Source organism: Pseudopodoces humilis, chromosome 1, assembly GCF_049639895.1.
Source record: "Pseudopodoces humilis isolate 2021_Gansu_Grassland_sample_001 chromosome 1, ASM4963989v1, whole genome shotgun sequence".
Classification (NCBI taxonomy): domain Eukaryota; kingdom Metazoa; phylum Chordata; class Aves; order Passeriformes; family Paridae; genus Pseudopodoces; species Pseudopodoces humilis.
The window spans coordinates 89,635,005-89,650,339 of NC_142200.1; the positions used below are offsets into that span (position 1 = coordinate 89,635,005).

General features: G+C 44.4%; 1 protein-coding gene across 15 annotated transcripts in view; it reads left to right on the forward strand.

Annotated features, from left to right (window-relative positions):
* Positions 1-15,229, forward strand: part of ATXN1 (ataxin 1) — a 368,490-nt gene extending 353,261 nt beyond the window's left edge. For all 15 annotated transcript variants that reach the window (XM_088066906.1, XM_088066525.1, XM_088066474.1 and 12 more), the window contains one exon: positions 6,539-15,229. In XM_088066906.1, coding sequence (XP_087923032.1) covers positions 6,539-7,069 — 531 coding nt within the window. In that variant the 3' untranslated portion in view covers positions 7,070-15,229. The remainder of the gene's footprint in view (positions 1-6,538) is intronic.
* Positions 15,230-15,335: the final 106 nt, after the last annotated feature.

Here is a 15,335-nt window from a genome sequence, read left to right on the forward strand (position 1 = left end):
AAAGCAGATGGTGATGGTACTGAGAAGTGGATCACACAGAAAATTTTTTACAGTCTCAGCATCCTGTGGCCTGTCCTTCCCCAAGTGTATATACATGGTAAATCACTACATGTGACATGTCCTCCTTTTCAAGTCAAACAGGAAGATTCCCTGTGTGGATTCATTCACGTAGGTGCTTGCATCTGCACAGCTGATTGAAGTCGAGCCTCTGGTGCTTTCAGTGTAGAGACTCGATTTTTTCCCCCCGCTGCTTAATTGTATTTTGGTGCATCTCAGGTGTCACGGTTAGAGGAACTGTCCTTGGATCATGACCAGTTACTATAATTTGCTGTGGTGCCTTGAATAATGAGATTTCAAAACTAGCAATCTCTACTCTGCAATTTTCATCTTGCTCACATTTCTCTGCCTGCAGCCTGGCTATCGGTGTCTGCACAGCAGAAGAGGTACAAATGAGCAGGTAGCGTTTGTGTCATGTCTCGGTCACAGCACTGTCAAGGCAGGCAATGGGCTGCAGTCCTGGGAAGAGCTGCGCTTTTGCAGGGGGTGGAGTGCCATCCTCTGGCAGAAAGGGAGCGAGTCCGAGGCTGCACAAATCCACGGCCTGGCACACAGGTCTTACCCAGCAAAGTGTCACCTTACAGAGAAGCCTATCAGGAGCAGGCTGACATCATCGCGCCAAAATACTCCCCAGCTGTGTTTCCCACCGGGGATGCTTCCAGAATGGAGGGCGAGTCACATAGAGATATGATTAGAAACAGGGGTTTAATTTAGGTTTCCTGCAGATTCCAGGACTTGGGTCTCTTCCCAGATCAGCTGTGTCCCTGCATAGCAGGGACGACTGCCGGTTTTCCTTCGTCTTGGGGCAGGGGGAGAGAAAGAGAGAGAGAGAGAGTGTGTGTGCATTTCTACGTGCTTGAAGTCTCTGTGACCTCACCCTTAGCCTGCCGTGGAGCTCTGGAAGTATTCAGCTGTATTTGCAGGTGTGCACCAGTCATTACTCCTTAGAAAATTGCCCGTGTGAAGAGGCTTAGTCTTCTTGCTGAAAGATCAGTACTTGGTCACGCTGCTCTGAGCACCGGCACTGTGGTGCTGCCACGCTGAAATAGAGCTCTTGACTCTGGAGTGCAGGGGGATAGAGTTGTGTGTGTAGTGCAGCTCCACAAAGTGTTTCATTACAATTGAGTTTCACTTGCATACGTGCTTCTGCAAGGAGAGAGCTTTTCGAGTGGTATTACCAAGGGAGTGTAACTTGTAAAGAGTAAGTGCCATACAAAAATAGTGTTGTTATCATTAGCTTTGGCTCACTTACTTACTCCTCCCAGGGATCTCTGGGAAGTCATTATAATATTGATGAATCTGTATTTTCAGGCTCTGTGCAAACATCAGCTAATTTTCTCACCAGTTGAGGCACAGAGGTAGGAGGTTATTTTCAGCTGAGCATAAACCACTGTAAAGTAAACAGGGAGGCATCATGCAGCTACTGTTGTGTAGTGTCACTGCAAGCCAACAGTTGGCCCTCCCCAGAACAGCACTTGGGCAGAAAGGGGTCATCTTCCCTCCTTTTCCAGTCCTCCAGTCACCTAGAAAATCCATCCCTCTTCCAGGTATGGAAACCTAGAGGAAAATCAACTCAGCTGAAGGCCTTAATAACTGAAATAACTGAACTAGCTGTCTTTACCCCTGGAGGGATGCTAGGTTTCTGTTTCACAGCATCCCAGCTCTGGATTAAGAAGTCATGTAAGTATCAACTGGGCCAGAACCCAAAGTCCAGCTGCTACTCCTCTGCATTCAAGGTGCCTAGAAGACAAGACCCATGGATCTACATCTCTTTGGAATTCCACATATTATTTTTGTAATAAGAATTCCATCATTATTACCTGTCCGTCCTTTTGCTGCTGGGAGAACACAAAAGCCAGTAATTCACCTCCCTTGATATTAAGGTCAAAGCCCACAGGCTATGCAAGATAAGTTCTCTGAAATGCTACATTTCAGTTCCTAATAATTTCTAAAGTATAGATTAAATGGAAAAGATGATCATACAGTTCTTAATTTTCCTTATTTTTAAAAAAAAAAACACCAACAATACCAAACTGGAATCATAACCACTGAAGTAATGGAAAGTCCCATTAGAGCATCCAGTTAGTAGCCATAACTAGTTTAGTTTAGTGCATATGAGTTTAAACCATGATCTAGTTCAGTTTTCCCCTTACATCTTTCAGTGCATGTACAAATGGTTAGTTTTTCTTTGAGCTTCCCTTTTCATTATCTCTTTCACTGTAACAGACACAGAAAGAGATGTTGACTCAGTTCACTGCTGCAGATGGAGATCTCCCCCAGCCTTCCCCTCATGTGATCTCTGTGTCCCCTGGTCACAGGACAGCAAGTCCTTTTGTCTCCCAAGTGATGGGTGACTGTGGTCTGTCCTCACGTTACTGCGTTCTGGGAATGCAGCAGATGACACAGCTCATGTGATAAAGGCGGCAACCTGTGGTCTGCTGGCGGCTTCTCTTGAGAAATTACGGGATTGCGTGACTGCAGATAGCAGCAGCCCCTGATGTTTCAGCCCTGCCTGCCTTTTCTATAGTAAAGACTATACTACTTCTACTAGTAGAAAGTAGTACTTTCTACTGGGGTAGATGCAGCCCTGGGGGGGGTGCCCAGTCAGACCACGTTCTGGGGAGTGGTTCCGTGGCACACGGTGCTGCCTTACCGCCCCAGAAATCTCTTACAGGAAATCCACTCTTGTGAAGGCATTGGAGTGCGGGGAGAACATTAAAAGTCCTGAAGTTTCTGAACAGGGGAGGTTGTGTGGGAGCATGGCACTGCATAGGCTTCTCTCTGTGAGAAGGAGAGCTTCTATTCTGTGAATCCACCCAGCTGTTATTTGGGCCCGAGGAGCCTTTCAGCACCCACAGCAAGGCCTTCAGTGGAGAGTGCTGCTGCTTAATTACACATTGTTTCCAGAACTGCTTTCTTCTCTTTGTTTCCAACCTGCCACTCCTAGTTTCATCACATTTTAATAGCATTATGGAGAAAAAACACTTAATTGGAAAATGTATGTTTACATTTATTAAAATATTGTTCTCATGAACCACTTTCATTAGGCACCTTTTGCTTTCGTGCTTGTTATTTTGGTTGCAGCAGTGAGGCCCAAGACCAAAGTTATTGTGTTTCTAAATGGTGGGAAGGGTGTTTCCTGGGCATCAGATCTGCCAGCCCCTAGTATCTGCATTCCAGCTCCAGCTGGGGCTTCTTAAGCTGTCTTAAGCCTGTCTTGCCTATTGAGTTTGGATGAGAAATAAAAATTACAAAGGGTCATAGAAAGTTGCAGATTTCAGTGGCTTCACTGAAGAGTTTTGCGTGGTTTTACTAGTCAGTGTTAACAAATAGAAATATAAATGTAGCTTGCAGTAGAGCCTCAGAAAGCTTTGAGAGGAACCAGCATGTTTGTTTCTTACTTTGTCCTCTTACTAGTAGGTAGAAAAGTTCCAAATTTCCTTCTCTCTTATAATAATCATGGCAAAATACTGGGGGATGCGGGGGGGGAAGCTTTTAAAATAAGGGAGTTTGTGTTTGAATGCAGTGGTCAGAAAAAAATTTTGTGGGGTGTTTTTACTGAACTTTCACACTTCAAAGGTCTTAAACTACTATTGTTTTTAGAGGATGGTTGCCTCAAATCCCTTCTTAGCTGAATCTAGAAGCAGACAAATAAAACAGCTTGATAATCCATGAGGGAACCCATTTCAAATCAATAGTGGTACATGAACAGTGTGACCAGATTGTGGAGATTCCAGCACTCCACCGTCTTTGGTGTTAATTCATGATCACCGCCACCAATTTGGCATTATTCACTTACCAACCCTACAGGCAAGTGTTTTGGATGCTACATTAAAAAAAAAATCATAATATGTGGTGGAAGTGTGTTGACATCAAGAGGAGCTTGTGTATTGGTAAGGGTGATGGACACAAGCAAGTATGATTCCCACAGACACAAATACATTTTGACATGGGTGGCAACGTAGAAAAAGAAAAAAAAAAAATGTGCAGCAGGCATGAAGAAAGAAAGAGGTGAGAAAAAGCAATATAAAGGAGAAAGCTGCGTCCACCAGATGATCCATGCCTGTAGACAACCTAAAGTTCTTGTGCAGACAGCAGTTTCCATGTAAGTCCATGGGAGATGCTGGATACTCAGAACTTCTCCTGATTAGACTCCACTTAAACTGAGATGCGTGTGTATGGAATAGCATCCCAAGCTTTGGGCAAATATTTCTGCAAATCCTGGTGCTGGAGTGTTTCTATCCAGCAGCTTGAAGGGATGGGGCTTTCATGGTTATCTCACCCCACTTTCCCCATAGTTCAAAACTTAAACCAGGGCTCAAGTCAGGACCCTTTCCACTATTGCAGTGTGTGTAATTTGACTGTTGGCAAATAGTTCTGGTTGGAAAAGGTTTAGCATGACAGAAATTGATGTAGTATCTTACGCCTCTAAACTGGTCCTTTTGAAATTCCTTGTACAGTGGCTTACTGTGTTGGGCAGGTGGAGTGGCAGGATAATGGATGCAGCATTATCTGCTGGCCTAGTTGCAGAAGTACATAGTATATATTTATAGACTCAATTAGGTTTTTTTCCAGCAGAATCAACTCTTTCATAACCAGCAGTTGGCTGCTAGTGCATGGCATGCACTTAGTCAGAGGCACCATCAGCACCCAGTGGGCATCATTGATTTCCTGGTTCTGGAGCTTCTATCTCTGAGCTATCGGACATTCCTGAGCAAGTGTTCTTGCCCAAGAAGGCTGTGGAGCTGGTGGGGTGTGAGGGGCACCACCAGGGGCCCTGCTTGCAGGGAGGGCAGCTGTGGAAGTGGCATTGCTAGCAGGGCTAGGCTAGCAAAGGGCTAGCTTCCTAGCTAGCAGGGCTAGCTAGGAAAGGCTGCTGGGGGCAGTGCTTCCAAAGAGTCCAGCCTCTTCTGTGAGACAGACCGTGCAACTTCATCCCAAGGTTCACACTTAATATTATATTATGAACAAATGTGTTGGAATACTGCAGTGCAGTGTGCATCTCAAACTGCTCCTGTGTTGAAATGCATTTTTAATGATGGAAAGCCATGCTGGGTGTGACAGTGTTACTTGTTCCCAGAGTGAGAGCTGGTTTCACGAGCCTACTGTGATGTTCCTTATGAGTCCTTGGTCCTGGAGAGGTAAGTCTCTCCAGGCAGCTGGTATAGTCCGTGGCTGTTGAATGGCTTAGAAAAAAGGTGAGCACATGTATTCAGGTGATCTCCTACCCTTTTTCCCCTACCACCCATCCAAGTGAGATCCTGCCCCCATGCCTGAGAAGGGCACCAGAGGACTTAAGGACCATGTGAGCAGAGCAAAGGGTATCTGTCTTCAGCACAAGCCAGCCTATTAGGGTCGCAGGCCTCACTGGTGTGACAGGCAGCAGCTAAAAACAGCCAGTTTTAAAGAAGTTTTAGTCAGAATTTCCTGCTCTCTTTGTAGTTTGCTGGGGGGGCGGGGGTGGAATCAGCCCCATAGGTTGAGAATCACGAGTCCACATCAAGTGTTTGAGCCTGCAGTGAGTACTGGACTGCTACCGCGTTCAAAGATAAGTGGGTATTTTATCATGTGTTTTTATCATGTTGTTTTATCAGATGTTTTTATCTTGTTGGGACCTCAAGGCCCAGCATTTGCAAGGTCGGGGAGCAGGGGGCACCTGTTATTGGTCTGTTCTGGCTATGGCAGTTCCCTATAAGATGGTTAGATCTGGATTCCTGACCAGATATGTCTTGAAAGTGGGGTGAAGCAGGGGGAAAGGAGACATGGTACGGAAAAGGAAAACAGGGTACAGGAACTGCAGAAGAAGGAGGGATGACTGCCTCCCTGAGGAAGTGCAGGAGGTAAACTCTGTAGCAGAGTGGAAGACTGGGCGTGAAAAGGGAAAAAACTGGACTGGTAACAGACTGCTGGGGGAAGGCAGGCTCTCACTTGCTGCTCTTACGGCTACAACTCTGCATGTGCTCATGGCCTTCCCCTGGCAGAGTGCCTTCACCCTTTCAAGCTGCTCAGTGAAAGCTTGTTTGGACAGAGGTCAGGATGACATTCCTGTGATCATTTAGGAGATTGTGTCAGAACTGAGAGCTTCTCTTGAACCATCCTCTGGTTGGAACGTCTTTAGATTTTAATTACAGGTCCTAGGTACCACAAGGATATGGTGGGAAACAGCTTGCTGGACACCAAAGCTGTTCTAACTCTTATGCCTGAGTGGCTGGGTAAAGGTAAAGCTTGATTCCTGCTGAGGTTTGTGCTATGAAATACTGAGCTCAGAGAAAGTATTAACAGCTGGGTGACAAAGGCTGGTGTGAGGTCTGGTGACCAATATTCTGATTTTGCAGAAACTGAACATCACTTTTGCAATTCCAGCTCTATCCCTCCATACCCTATGGCAGGCACTGCACATGTGTGAGGGCTCATGGAGTGATCTCATGCTCTCCCCTCTCTCTCCCTCTGTCTCCCTGTGTTGTCCCCTCTCTTTCTGCAGGTCAGCGTGGAAGTCTTGGTAGAATACCCTTTTTTTGTATTTGGACAAGGCTGGTCATCCTGCTGCCCTGAAAGAACCAGCCAGCTCTTTGATTTGCCATGCTCCAAACTCTCAGTGGGGGACGTCTGCATATCGCTCACACTCAAGAACCTGAAGAACGGCTCTATTAAAAAGGGCCAGCCCATGGACTCAGCTAGTATCTTGCTGAAGCATTCAAAGAATGACAGTCTAGGTGGAAGTAGACACAGGTATGCGGAGCAGGAAAATGGGATTAATCAGGGAAGCGCACAGATGTTAGCTGAAAACGGTGAACTGAAGTTTCCGGACAAAATAGGATTGCCTGCAGCACCTTTGCTCACCAAAACAGAACCCAGCAAGCCCCCAGCAACGAGGAAGAGGAGGTGGTCAGCCCCCGAAACACGAAAACTAGAGAAATCAGAAGAGGAGCCACCTTTGACTCTTCCCAAGCCTTCTTTTATTCCTCAGGAGGTTAAGATTTGCATTGAAGGTCGATCCAACGTAGGAAAGTAAAAGTTGTTTGGGGAAAGGAAATTAGGCTATCCCTTGTCATTTTTATCCAGATTACTGTACTGTAGACTAAATAACCCAGTATTTACATGTTATCATCTTATTTTAGGTTTATGTTATAACCTTGTTGTTATAGTTGCAGCTGGTATTATGCAGGAGACTGGTGCATATGTTTTTCCACAAGTGTTTGTCAGTGACTAGGTTTATCAAGAGCTACAGAAGGGGCAGTATCTGCTTCACACACCCTTAGTGGAAATGAATGTGTTGTCATGGCTCCTGTTTTCTAACACCTCGTGTAGGACAGGGTCCAGCTGTGATTTTGTTTTCTTTTTGTCGCTGTTTTTTGGGGGGGGGGGGGTTTGTTTGTTTTTTTTGTGTGTTTGTTTTGTTGTTTTAGTTCCTGTTCTAGTTTTTTTGGGTGGAGGTGAGGAGAAGGGAACTGTAGCAGAGGTGTGTGTCAAACATGGGGTGCATGCTTGTGTGTGTGTGTGTGGGTGGGTGGGTGCATGCCAGCCCCTGGGGCGGGACGGCCGCTCTTTGGCGGGTTGGTGATGAGGTTTCCTCACCCCAGGTGGATGCTGAGGACACAGCCCTTGGGTGTGTTACTGAAAAGGATCAGACAGTCTCTGATGTTTTCAACAACAAGCCAACTCTTACTCAAGGCTCTACTATACATATATATATATATATATATACATATATATATATATATATATTTGTGTGTGTGTATATGTATATATATATTTTTCCCCCATGGGGTCTGACTGCACTGATTTTTATTCCTAAAGCAAACTGCCACACCACATTTCCTTTCTGCTTGCTAGTGCAGTTCCATTGCCCAGAGTCAGCGACGGCGAGGCTGTACGGACTCTCGCGCCGGTCGCCCTGCAGGGTTTCCCTTGACAGCGGGGGGGGGGTGGGTGTGTGCGTGTGGCGTGGGTGTGCGTGGGTGTGCGAGGAGGCCTCTGGCTCTGTGGATGCGCCTGGCTCAGGCTCACTCCTGTTTCTGTGCAGTGTTAGACAAATTGACCGGGTTACGCCATTGACATTTGCTTCCACAAGGTAGACGCAGACTGCCCCTTTGAGATCACAGGCATCCATCGTTTGCAGTTAGGTTGCAAATCTTTGTCTTTAACTCTAGTACTGGTTTTAGTTCATGGTTATGGACAACTGGTGCCACTTTTTTCAAATTGCGGTGTGTGACACAGGAATCCGCTGTTGAAGATGAACCTAGAATGTCTTTAAGCACTTAAAATGCTGTTCACACTTTATTGCTGAGCATCCTGGTCTAACACTCAGTACGTACTGTATATCACTTTAATCTGCTCAGAAGGCAACAACAACAAACAAATCTCTTCAACACTGTAACTACATGCAACTATGTAAAGTTTTCTCACAGGCAAGATGCTGAAAGTTTTAATGTGGTTTCAAAGGGATGAATGTGAATTATTGAACTAGTATGTGACAGTCATTGTCCACAAAGGACTACTTAATAGGAGGCACTTTTTAAACTTTAATGCTTGAGAAAGAGTTAAAGGCATATGCGAGCTGACATAATAAAAAAAAAAATAAGAGAAAGGAAAAAGGAAAGAGGAAAAAAAATCATTGTCCAGTGTTTTTGAAAAAGATGGACTTTAAAGAATCTTGCAATTTGCACATCTTGAGTTTATCATTTGTGTGGTATTCCTGCAGTTTTTACCTAATAATGTTGTGGGGTGGGGGGGGTCTGAAAGAGCATAAACAAATGTAGCAATTACTCACTAACCTGCCTACGCTCTAGGCCATTTCATAGGGTTACGTTCCTTTCAGAGTTCATTTTCGGTCTTTCTACCGTATCGGCCACACAGAACCAGGTCCTACCGGGACACCTCTGAGAATTTTTCTTCAGACTTGCTGAGAGAGTTTTCCAGAAAAAAACAAACCATTTCTATAAGTAAGCAAGGTGTTTGTTTGTTTTGAAAACAAACCTATTGTTATTATTGTTATTGTTATTATTATTATTATTATTATTTGTTATTTTAATTGCATCGTTTTCCATTGGAAAGGCGACATTTCAAGAGTTTGGTACAAACCAAGTAGGAGCGGAGGGATTCACGCGTTCAGTCTTTTCTTTCCCCAGGTAGGGCCGGATCCTCTGCGGTGCTGTGCACCCAGCCCCCTGCACGAGCCTTGGGGAGGTGTGAGTATGAAGTATGTTGGGGCTGAGTGCTAAAACCTGTCGCTGCCTCTTGAAAGATCCCAGCGGGATTCCAGTGGGATCACGCTCGGGCCCTCCGTGAGCAAGCGTTTGTGTCGTCGTTTTTGGTTGGCGAGTTCACATCCTTCAGGTAGTTTTGAAGAAGCTGTACTCACAGGGAGAACAGGAAATCAAAGTCTGTCATTAGAAACACAATAACCTAAAGTGAACAAATTTATTTAAAGTCTTGTTTTCCCTCTCCCCTGAAATACAGTGCTTTTCTTTAAGAGAAGAAATGTTAACCCCAAACCCCATCTTTGACTCTTGTTACTTGTTACTTGAAATTTAGCTCACACCAGACCTAATTGTTTTTATACCATATTCTGGGGTGCACCAAAAAGTTGAAATATGTTTAAAATAGCTTGAAACTTTTTTTTTAATTTCCTTGAATTTTATTAACCTCTCAGCGGGCTACCAAATAGCTGAGTGGGTTTCTTCTCACAATCACACAGCTTAGTTAGTGCTTATTTGTTAATATTTCTGCTCAGAGAAGTTGCTTAATCTTCCATATACTCTGCTCAGGGCACTTGCAATTTATTGTTTTGTTTTGTTTCCTGTATTTTTTTTTTTTAAGCTTTGATGGTAAAGGAATAGAAAGAATTACAGATTTTAGTTCACAGTCGTACCACTATTTCTGTACTTCACGTGTACTTGGAAAAAAAGAAATCTCAAGTAAAACCATACACATACATACTTGTGGTTAATAAGGAAGCAGGGGCTATTAAACTGACTGGATCTATTCAACTAACACTAAAAAAATAAAAAAAAAAAATAATAATAAAAAATACATTTGGAGCAATAGGAATGTATTAGTTCTGTGCTTGTATTTCAGACTGAGGAATTCTGAAATAACTGGTTCTTTCCAAACAATTGTCCCCTTCCATGCTTTAGCTTTTGTAGGATGTGCAATACTTTACGTGCCAACTTAGACTCACCTGTGCGGTGTTAGCTAGATCTCATATCCACTTCTGATTTCCCCTGGTTTTGTCTCTTTTGAATTCTTTCTTTCTACCTTTCTCCCTGCCAACCACCCACCATTAATAAGTCCCTCCCGATCCTCCCCCCTCCAAAAAACCCACACCATATTAAGGATAGAAGATCCCTTGCCCCGGGAAACATGAACCCTTTTTGTATTTGTTGTTTAAAGAGATCCAGGAAGAAAAAAAAATAGAAAAAAAGAGATGTATTCTTGTCTACATGGCATCCAGGCAGAGGGTGGCACTCAACCATATGGCCTAGTGCCACATTCCGCCTGGACACACGCCTGCAGGAGCTGGCTCCCACCGGGGCCAAGTCCTTTGTAAGGCGGGGCTTTGCCTCTCCCTCTGGCACTGAGCATCCCTTGCAGTGCAGCCCCAGGCCCAGGAGTGCCATCGATCCACAGGGCAGGTGCAAAATACCACTGCAAGCACGGGGATGCTGAGGTGAAGCCAAAGGACAAGGCTTGGCCTCCGCTCTGCGTGGCTGCCGCTTTGCAATAGTAACTAACAGCAGTTTTCTTTTTGTCTGTTTCTTTCCTTCTGTAGCAGGCCTCTTTAGTTTACAACGAAATACATACAATCACCAAGAAATTAGTCAGGGCAAAGAAAAATAAAACAAGAACCTCTTTATAGGGATTTCTAAAAAAAAAAATAAAAATCTATTTGTCTGTCTGTCTATCTATCTATCTATCTATCTATCTATCTATCTATCTATCTATCTATCTATCATCTATCTATATATCTATATATATAAAGTGACTGTTCCTTATAGCGTTTAACTTAGGCATTGTTTCAGTTTGTCTGGGCCACATCGTGGGGAATTTGAGTTTGATGTCACTTACCTCAAGTCCTCTGGTTGAGACCCGAATCAGGGTCGCTGTTGACCTATTTTACCATTTTGTACCTTGCCCTTAGGCTTGCTTTCCCTCGAAGATGCAGACCTCGGGAGGAGGGGAGGGACACAACGTTCCTTTTTTCATTCCTTTAATTCCTTCGTCCCACTGTCGCTTCATTCAACCTGTCGTTCCCCGTCATTTTCTCAGCATGGGGAAGTGACATCACTACTCTTGTTTCCCTTAAATCAAGGAACATTTAGAAACCTTTCACACCTTTTACTCAGGGATGGGGCTGGCGTATGTGTGGTACACTGATGTGACCAGAAGCAGCACTTTTACTGCTCCGGAGTAGGGATGTACAATGTTACAGACAAGTTTGGATTTCCTGCATCTCATGGTTTAAACTTTGTAGATCTCACTTAGATTGCAATACAAAAGCAGCAGGCTCAGAATGAACTGTAGCTGTTGGTTATCATGAAAATACACTCTCTGCAGAGATTTATATTTCTTTAAAGTGTGTTGCCAGTAGCAAAAAGGAAATGGTGAAATTCTGTTAATTCTTGCAACTGCTTAAAAAAAGAAAAAAAAAAAAAAAGCCTGTGTCAAGGAGAGCAAATTCTCAATCTTTTTAAACACTAATAGTGTTTCAGAGTAGCTCTTGGTGCAATGCTCTGTGTGTCATGGGACCCAGTTCTGCAAACACTTATACATGTCCCCATGGGAGGTCTGGGCTGGCTGGCAAAGACTGCTCAGGGGCTTGCTGTAAAGCACATGTATAAATCTTTGTGAAATTGAAGCGTGGTTCAATCAGGGCCAGATCCTGACCTTAATTCAGCAGCTGGAAAATGTCGGGGTTCACCAGGGCAGAAGCCTTGGGCAGGTGCAGGGGATTTGGCCCATTGAAACACTTCTGCTGTCCCAGAAACTTGACAAATGGCAGAATGGGATATGCACTCATACAGTTTCCATTTCTTCCCTCCCCATCATCACAGGTAGCAGCAGAGTCCACTGTGGGCTCTGGCCAGTGCTGATGTGAAAAGCAAGGGGAATGAACATACCACCTGAGTGGAGGCAGTAATTTCCTTTTCTCTGGTTTTTCTAACCCTCCCACTCCCCCAAATCCTGTAATACATAGCAAAATGAGAATTTGTTGATACAGATATGCATATGTGCACACACACCCCCAGGCAGAAGTGTCTGTTTGCACACAAAGAAGTTATGTGTGCATTTTTTTTTACGTGTATGCCTACATGTCCACTTGATTCCCTGTCCTGAGGACAGCCTTGCTTTGTGCCCATAGGGAAATTCCAAACGCGTTGCACACCTCTACTCCAGAGTTCAATTTCTTTTACATAGACGACCTCGCTTCAGATGTGTTACCTTTACTGATAGGATCTTTTCTTGTAGCACTATACCTTGTGGGAATATTTTTTGATGTAAACCTAATTTGAGAAGCTTATTAAAAATAGAAACTTTTTTTGAAGCACTCACATTGAGGAGTACAGGTAATGTTTTAAAAAATTGCACAAAAGAAAAATGAATGTTGGAATGATTCATTCAGTGTTTGAAAAAGAGATGGCTCTGTTTGAACAGTGAGTTTCATACCTTGTTTGTAAAAAAAAAAAAAAGTTTTTAAATACAAAAGCAGAGAAAGGTTGAAAGTTACATGTTTTTTGTATATAGAAAATGTCATGTCTAGATGATCTGATTTGTATTGGCTCTGGCCAGGAAGAATTATTACTTAAAAGGCTCTTAAAGAACAACTGTGCTTAATTTTCTGTTTGTATTACATGGGTCCCATTTCTGGGGAATGGAGTCACACTGTTTATTCCTGTGCTGAAAATACACCTTGGAGCAGCAATTCTTGAGTGCAGCTACCAGGCACTTCGAAGGGTGGCTACTGTGCAAAACTAGAGTCTCACTCTCCAGTTATATTTTGGCTTTAAGTCTCTTCTGCCTGCGCTGAGGAAGCCCCTGGCAGCCCAGAGGTCAAGGCCGGTTTTGAGGGAGGTCTCGGCCGTGTCCAGGGCAGGCATGGCCTGGCTGGTCCGAGTTTGGGGACCCTGCTGGTGCTGGCAGCCCTCGGGTTGAGAGCTGCTGCTGGCAGAGCACAACCTGTGTACTTTCTGTCTGAGGCCTTTTGGTCCCATTTTTTTCTCTCTGGGGATGCTGTTCCATGTGTTTTCAGCACTGCCTGTTCCAGATGAAATCCAAAGAGTACAACCCTGAGCTAGAAGTGCTTGTAACAAGGTGTCCTTGCCCAGTACTAGCAGCAGCATGGTACCTGAGGCGACCCGGCCTTCCAGCCCCTGTCACTGCCCCTCTCCCCCACCGCTGCTGCCAGGGCGCCGGGAGCAGCTGGTCACACAGAGCATGGTTCCAGTGATGGTCTTGACTGATGGCAAGACTGATGTTTTCCAGAAGCCAAAAGGAGAGGATCCTGAAGCAGTTTCTGAAGAGAGGATCCTTTTCTGTTCCAAAGATTGAGCTGGGCAGCTGGGAGCTGGTGGCAGGGTGGAGAGGGCAAAGTTTAAGGGTGCTCCCATCCCCCTCCCCGGAGGTGACCCCAGCTTCGACTTCCGCAGGAACACGGAGTGGGAATGCTCGCCCTGTGCAAGTGACCCCCAGGTGCTCAGAGACCAGCCCCAGTTGTGTTACGGTGAAGTGCATTCAGCCAACAGGTAGTATTTATACAATAACAGTCTCTAAGGTTTCCATAGGTTTTTTTTCTTGTTGTTAGCTGAAAGGACTCAAGTCTTCCACTGAGATTTTATGGAGGCTTCATCCAAGGTTGTTTCTTTTTTGTTAGTTTCTATTTTGAGCAGTTAAAGCTCCTGTGCCCTTTCCCTTGACCACGCAGTAGGTGTGCATTGGAAGTGTTGTTTGCAGCGAGCGGAGACACTTGTTCAAGCTGTCCTTGCTGTACTACAGGATGGGTGATGGGCAGAAACTTCAGGGCCCAGATTGGGTCCCAGAGTGGGACCACTGGCTCTGCAGGCAGTGCAGGCCTGCCCCTGCACACCCACTGGTGAGGGGATTCCACCTTTTAAAAGTGCAGGACCCAGGTACTCTCCCATTGAACAAGCTCTGCAGAATTCTTGTTCCAGTCCATCGGGTTTGGATCTGGGCAGCTGAGGGCAAAAACGAGCCGGGGGTGGCTGCAGGTGGCTCGGTCTGCGTCTTCAGCCGGGCCGTCAGGCCAGGCGCTTCGCAAAGTTACTAATCTGGTAGGGCATAGATGCAGCTCTTCACGACAGTCAGCTAATGTTGAAACTCACTAATGTATGTATTTGCTCCTTTTTTTTTTTTTTAATAATATATTAACTTGTTGAACACTGTTCTTTTCGCAGTGTACAAAAGTGGGGGTGGGGGAATTTCCCAACCTTTTTCAGTTTGGGTGAGCTACTGAAATCCATTTTGTACTAGCTATGTCACCGCTCCCAGCAGCAGCTGGCAGTGGCACTTGGCCAAGCTGGGGTCAGGTCCAGCCATTTGACATCAGTAGTTTTTAAAGTAATTTTTTTTTTTTTTTAATTGTCTGGTATTACTAACGAGGGTTGTTGCAAATCACACTTCCAGTGTAGTTCCTAGTGTAGGCCCAATAAAAGGGATATCGCAGCTTTGTGTTGGGGAGAAATTGAGCTGACATGGCCAGTACAAAGGAGAAAATAGGGAGGGAATAACGTTTTGCACCTTATTGAAAAGAGGAGAAGATTTTAAGTGCATACAGACATAGTTAAGAGCTTTTATTGTGACAGGAGAACTTTTTTCCATATGCGTGCATACTCTCTGTAATTCCAGTGTAAAATATTGTACTTGCACTAGCTTTTTTAAAACAAATATTAAAAAAAATGGAAGAATTCATATTCTATTTTCTAATGGTGGTGTGTCTATTTGTAGGATACACTCGCGTCTGTTTATTGAATTTTATGGTCCCTTTCTTTGATGGTGCTTGCAGGTTTTCTAGGTAGAAATTATTTCATTATTATAATAAAACAATGTTTGATTCAAAATTTGAACAAAATTGTTTTAAAGAAATTGTCTGTATACCAGTACAAGTTTATTGTTTCAGTATACTCGTACTAATAAAATAACAGTGCCAATTGCAAAAGCGTGTTTTGTCTTTTATGACTGAAGGGGAGAGAGCTTTCCTAGGGACATAATTTACCCAGTTTAATTCCCTGCCCCACCATGGCAATGCATCTGAGAGCATTGGC